Here is a 7004-nt window from a genome sequence, read left to right as displayed (position 1 = left end):
ACTTACCTCCGTATTGTATAGCCTTTTATAAAGACTCAAGGTTAATACCCAAATATTACAAAACAATTAAAGTCCAAACAATTAAAATTAACTTTAATCTAGTAAATGACTCTTGTTGTAATTCAGAAACATTATCGAAACTTAAGCCTCAAATTCCCGTTTTAAATCTTACTAATATTAACCTTGATTCTATAACGTCACGACGAAATTTGGAAACCAGCCGCATTGTCAATAACCTTGACAAATTAATTGAAAAACCACATATTGTTTTATATGGTGAATATTATTCCTATGTAACAATAATTATATCTGTTATTATTGTAATATATATTCTTGTACTATTTTGTAAGTTTATAAAATCGGGCATTTGTCATCGCCTCTTAAATAGACAAGCTTTCAAATGTAATACGGAAAAAGCTGAAGAGCTTACAGAAGTTGCTGCTAGTTCTTCCGACATTTCCGCACCTAAAATCCGTAAATCCCTTGCATAAACTTAACCTTTTAAGGATAAGTTTAGTCAAAACCCTGGGGGCTGTTATATATATGTAATGTATATGATAGTGCCCAACGGCTCTTTCTATATCCCTTGTCAGCACTTTTGATAGTTCATAATAATAAGACGCTCTCTTTGCGACAGTTCGATTCCATCATCCGCGCGTGACACTTGCCCTATTTACCGAGTCCTAAAGTAATTAAAGTGTCCTTCAATATTCATCTAAGTTTTATTTCTTTGTTTTTTAAAAACCGAAATTCGGGAATCCTCATAACAGCACAATCAGCTATCAAACATGTTCCAAAAATTAAAAATAGTTTCAGTGCAAGCGAGTGACAGACCACATCTATTATTTGTATCGAATTCGATGGTCAAGGGAATAACATACGAATGAAAATTACGTCAATACACGAAGTTACGTCCAATCAGCTAGTCAATTCCAGATAACAGAGCGAGAGGTCACCAACCTTATAGCTAGCCATTTCAATATTACGAACACGAAAATGAAATTCAGCAACATGACTTTTCTTTAATTATTCAATTTGTGACAAATTGCATAAACAATTTATATTACATAGATCCTTTCAAGTAAGAAAAATATCTGTGCTAGGAGGCCTCACTCTTCATGATATTTACCTAATATTTGTATACGTTTATGTATCTGACTTGTTTTCATCCCATTTTGCAGGAACATGAACAATGTTTGTGTACATCACTTACGTAAATACCTACGTGATAAATCGTATTATTATAATAATAACAACGACATATCCGTTAAATCAAAGTTTCAAAAAACATTTAATCTTCAGACAAGGTTAGATGTCACGGTAATTGCGTAACCGTACCAGTTTTTAAGAATTAAAAATGTTTGAACAATGAGGGTGCATACTAAAAGTATCTAACCAATAACCGGAAAACCCATACTATTAAATCAAATCAATATTGTGTGATGCAAATGTGAGTACAATATTATAGGTCCATATAAACTGATAACTAGAAAGCACAAAACCTCTGTATGAGAATGATTTTCAAAAGCTAAAGCCACGAGGTTAGAATACTTGTGAAAGAGGATTATAATGATCAGACAAGCAAAATATACCTGCCTAAAACCGAATGAAACTAATAATGGTATCTAATAGGCAAAATAGTAAATTCTAGGTCTGGAAAATTTTGGACAAATTAAATAAATTGCTCTCGATTTTCTTTAATGTATTCATGATCTGATTGCTTAATTGTAATCTCTATTAAATATGACTATTATTTTTATAAATTATTGTATTGTGAATTTTCAGGTTCCGAGGACATTTGCAAGATCACATCAGTCGATATCACGCCTTGCCAGCAAGATAAGCATAAGAATAAATGCGCCATCCGGAGAAAGACCAACGCTACTATGGCTTTTGACTTCACACCAAGTAAGATTTCTAGACAATCATTATATTTTGTATTTTTTTTGGATTCCTTTTTAGACTAAGTGATGGTGACATTGATTTTACCCTGTTTTCATTTATTTCACTTGGTTGCTGTGTCTTCAATAATTCATAGTATTTTATTTAGCCTACATTTCCTTTTTTTTAAGTCTCCAGGGCCTTTGACTCCAGACTTTATTGTTGCCTATTTATATAAATAATTTTCTTACGCCCAAATTTTTACATCTTTACAAAAAAATAGAAGATTTTAAAGACAAAAGAAAGATAAGATAGGTATTACATCTCTCTTGTCTTTAAAATCCTGGATTTTCCTATTTTCTTCCGTTACCAAGAAAATTAATTCTATTATTTTTATTTGTCCATAGATTTCGATGCTTCGGGTCTAGAATCAGCAATCTACTGGGCTAGCAAAACCGGAGACCTGCCTTTCCCGGGTATGGACAAAAACGGCTGCACCTACACGTCGTGCCCCGTCACCGCCGGCACGTCGCAGACCATGACCTATGGGCTGCAACTTGGAAGGAAGCTGCCTCTCGTTAGTATCTAATATTATCATTGTAACTACCATTTATCATTTTGAAAGCTCAGTACATGTTTTGTATTGATCTATTAAGAAGTTCATAGAATACATGCACACATAAACAACTCTCCACGCTTGTAATGGAACCAGCAGAACGATTGTTCTCTTTGCTATTGGTCCTCTAACATCGTGCCTGGATAACTACTCCGTTCGCTCAGTGGCCCAAACTTTGTTGCCCTCTTATACGAGGTAGATTTAAATCTGTAATCATTGATTTTTTTATGTTGAGATAGCGCACTACAAGGCGAAAAGTGACGTCTGTTTTTCACGCAAGCAGGAATATTTATTTAAGAGAAAAAACTTTACTTTCTTTTATTTATGTTAATAGGTACTTTTTCTGTGTATTCTTAATAATCATTTTATATTACAGGGTAATTTCCTGCTGAAGATTAAGCTCAAAGATTCTGCCAACGAGAACAACTTATGCTGTTTCAAAACCACAATACAGATCAAAAAATGATTACACTTTTACTAAAACTAAGCGAATTAGTAAAATATAAATATACATGTAATTATTAACTGTAGTTTTATTTTTTCTGATAACTATAAACCAGCTGTGAACTGGATTGAATAGAGGAAAAGCTTTGCATGTAAACTACGAGAATTGTGTAATTTTCAATGAAAAACACCACAAATGCTACTTATCCTGGACCAAATTAGTATCTTCTTGTTGTATTTCCTACAAAAATCAATTTTTATTGTAAAAATCTATTCACCTGCCAATGGCCAGTATCAGAATATATAAAAACAACACCTAAAACTATATCGGGGATCAAACCAAGTCACTGTGCAAGTGGGTCAATCCAATAAAACTTTTTGGTGTCGGACAAGAATTAGGGCCGCTTAGATATTCCAATAGGAATGGATGTTGGTAAGGATCCTTGCTGAAAAAAATATTTTAAAGAGTGGAAAGATATATGTATGAGAGATATCCACATAGAGAACTTATAATGGCCCGTTTTGGTGGTGTTGTGACTGGCTGATGACTGTGAATTATTGTGTTGGCAAAATGCTTAAGAGAATAGGAATAGTTTTGAATTTCATCCAATTTTCATTCATTCATTGGCCATTATAAATAGCAGAAATCGGGGCCCGGTTGGTTTAGTATTATTATGGTAATACTGGCCCTGAATGCAATACCGGAAGTCTTGCGTTCGATTACCAACCATGCGAAATTTTTTGAGTACGATTATTTTTTCGGTGTCTGGATGTAGTCATCTATTACTTTCATTATTTTTATCAGCTGTCTAGTACATATAGTACAAGCTTTGCTTGACGAAGTTATAGAATTAAGCTAAAGCTAGTAAAAGCCGCATACTCCTTAGCAGTACCGACGATTATATTTAAAGAGAAGTCAGTTTACAGAGACATTGGATAGCCTTGTTATGTTTAATCATATAATGAGCTGTAATTATATACACGAATCATAAAAGATTGAGCACTTGTCTTATACGCGTAACGAAATAATGAACAAACACACCACCGAGCACAAAAGAGCACATGCCCATTTGTTATCAATAACTGACATCAAATGTTCACGACACATGGTAGGAAGGTGAAGAAGGATCAGTCTATCCATTTGGTACAGCTTGGAGGTTTTTGTTTAAGGAACTAGTTTTCGCCAGCTGCTTTTCTTCACAACAAACAATCAGGATCCACTGCTCTGCGTGAAATGCCTGTAACAATTTGTCCCTGGGTCTGCCATTCCTCTAGGCGAAATCGTCCCAAAATATCCTCAATCCGCAGGTTACTTTCTAAAACCCCTAATATCTATTACCCTTAAGTCATCATAATTATCGTGTCGTTAAAAAGATGGATTGATTGATTGTAACCGTATTCAACAATATATTTCTCGTATGAAAAGTAGCACGCGAAGAAATTAATGTCGTGTGGAGTAAACCTTCTGGCCTATTGCCTGCGAATAAGAGATCCATTATATTATAACAATAATAAGTTAGTGTACGTCCAGTGATAGCGTGGAGACGTTGCGAACATGAGATATTTTGTGCTGCTCCTCTCTGTAGCCCTGGTGGTGGCTGAGCCTGAATATGTCACCAGGAAACTGTGCAAGGACGGTAAGAAAGCGATCATAGTATGTTAATATCTAGTTTTCCCTTTTGGTAGAAAGTATTTCTTGCTCTTGTGTTGGAATGATAACCAGTTGATTTAAGAGATCACCTCATTGTACGTGTGTCAAATAAATGTAACCTACAGGTTTCAGTATATAATGTTTTTATTATCGTTTCATTTCATATTTATAGTATCTACAATTATACAATCTCGTTTGAACCTTGGGCCAAAAATTAGATCGATCTATTCGGTCAGTGCTCTTTAGCTCACATGAGAAGATTGCACGACGGAAGCTGGATCAAACGACCTCACAGATTGTTCTAGAAAACTGATCACCGTTTACTGAATGTTGTAGTTGTGTATGATAGACGGTAAATATATTTTGGTTGTTTAGAATATCTCAAAATGATTTTATCGCCTTGGTTACCAAAGAAGAAATTACTATATTTTTAGCCTTGAGTGAATCAAAAATCACATCCACATCATTTTCCCGCACTGGTTCCGATCTATTGGATCATAAAAGAAAGCACAGGATTCTTTGTTTCCAAAATTGCCCAGCATTTGGAACCTACCACTTTTACTACTCTTTTAAATTTGAATTGACAGTGGATGCCTCCCAATGCAGCTTGCACAGTGTCATCGTAGACCCGTGCCCTCAAGGACCAAACTTTTGCGTTATGAAGAGGAACAAAAGTTACGGAGTAACATTAGATATGACACCACGTAAGTATACTCTACGTGTGTTTGTTCAGTCTTTATGGTGGAAATAACAAACCATTCCACTCAATTTTCAATAACATATTTAAATTTTTGGCAGTAATAATTTGTTTAACTTTCGAATGTACGCAGACATCCCTAACGTTGGTTCGTTTCGTTTTTCAGCAATTAATATGTAATAGGTTCCTACGTTAACCTGATACGTTTACCCAATTCATGTTTTAAAATCATTAAACAAGTAATCTACAATATAATGCAGATGTTTTATAAGTATTTGAAAATGTTCCATTCATCTCCAAACTAATGTATTTTATTTTGTTAACAAGAATCACTCTAGTTATTCATTTTCTATCAAGATTTCGGTTCAAATTCACAAGTTCTCCTAATGAGGTACAGTAGAGACACAGAAGGAAGATATTTTATGCATCATTATATTTTCCAGATTTCTCGGCCCAAAAGCTGAAGCTTTCAATAACAAGTGACGTGGATAACAGCGGAAACTTTACCACTGTCATCAAGTCACCCGGCGACGCCTGCGGCTTGCTGTACTGTCCTCTAGAGGATGAGCAGAGAAGGATCTTCGACGTGTACCTTATGTTGGATAAGAGGGCATCGGTAACTTGACATGTTTTTTTCTGGACTTAAAGAAAAATGTACATTAGCGCACTAAAATATTATGGACCTGACAATGACCATTATGGGGCATGCAAACAACAGACACATTTTAAATCTCGATATACAGTACTCGCAATTGAAACAAATGAAGGAGGAGGTGATTCCTCCTTAAATGACTCCTCTCGCTTTGAGTTGAGCGTAAAAGACTTTCATCTTACTATATAATGGATGTTTGCTTCTCTTGCACGCAATAACCACTGAATTGATGTAGACGATACTTAGTACATAGATACTCGTAAGGCTCAACACATAGAATATTATTTATCCCAATTTAATGTTCCCGTTGGATCATTTTCGATTGACATTGCGGTGACACTTCCACATAATTGTCACATTCATTTCAGCCCTCATTTTAGGTCTAGTGTTTTCTTTTAATAAAATATTCATCGACGATAAAGGTTATTTGTCGTTTTCATCCATGATCATCAAAGAACACGATTGTCACTTGACCTCTATAACCCAGTTACAAGCAGATGTTGATAACCTTAGGTTGAAAGTCTTTATACCGCAGTAAGTGCAAAAGTGAGCGAAAGTGTATGCTGGTGTGATGCCTAGGTCATGAGCATTAATAAATATACATAATAGGAAGCATACACTGACGACAATATAAACATCTTTTCAACAATAATTTTATTTTATAAGTTGCAAGAAACATTTGTCTAGGGTATCGAAGGAATCTCATTTAAAAATTTGGACTACTTACTACATTGCCAAGACCGAAGAATAAAAAAAAACATTTAATTAACAGTATGTTCATATGCCATGCCAAGAAACAAAGTGAATGCTGCACGCGTCTTTAAAGATCCTGCAAAAGTTTTATCAAAACCTGATCTTTGGTATAGAAACTCTCAGAAGATTAACATTTTTCTCACACGTGTTTTTTTTATACTTCTAGGGAAAATTCCCAGTTAAGGTGAAGCTGTGGAACGACGAGGACCAGTCCCAAGCCTGCTGCGTGACCTTCAACGTTAAAGTTAAATAGTTCGTAATATAAAGCGTTGCTTGTAATGTATCCAAACGTTAATATTAAATGTATATT

General features: G+C 34.8%; 1 protein-coding gene across 1 annotated transcript; it reads left to right on the top strand.

The window, feature by feature from the left end:
* Positions 1 to 1755: 1755 nt before the first annotated feature.
* On the top strand, positions 1756 to 6947 carry LOC113506254 (MD-2-related lipid-recognition protein-like). The gene is made up of 7 exons (XM_026889096.1): positions 1756 to 1908; positions 2289 to 2458; positions 2874 to 2957; positions 4479 to 4578; positions 5180 to 5296; positions 5733 to 5905; positions 6861 to 6947. The coding sequence occupies exons 1-7, from the start codon at positions 1887 to 1889 to the stop codon at positions 6945 to 6947; spliced, it is 753 nt and encodes a 250-aa protein (XP_026744897.1). The 5' UTR covers positions 1756 to 1886.
* The last annotated feature ends 57 nt before the right edge of the window (positions 6948 to 7004 follow it).

This window comes from Trichoplusia ni (genome assembly GCF_003590095.1).
Source record: "Trichoplusia ni isolate ovarian cell line Hi5 chromosome 7 unlocalized genomic scaffold, tn1 tig00000923_group6, whole genome shotgun sequence".
In the NCBI taxonomy this organism is placed as follows: Eukaryota; Metazoa; Arthropoda; class Insecta; order Lepidoptera; family Noctuidae; genus Trichoplusia; species Trichoplusia ni.
Note: the sequence above shows the minus strand (reverse complement) of the source record. Positions and strands in the feature narration are given on the sequence as shown.

What these genes read in the sequence shown, in the direction of transcription:
- LOC113506254 (XM_026889096.1), top strand. Translation starts at nt 1,887, where the DNA reads ATGGCTTTTGACTTCACACCAA. An exon ending in GGCTTTTGACTTCACACCAA is followed by an intron (nt 1,909 to 2,288) that starts GTAAGATTTCTA and finishes ATTTGTCCATAG; the next exon opens with ATTTCGATGCTTCGGGTCTA. An exon ending in AACATTAGATATGACACCAC is followed by an intron (nt 5,297 to 5,732) that starts GTAAGTATACTC and finishes TATATTTTCCAG; the next exon opens with ATTTCTCGGCCCAAAAGCTG.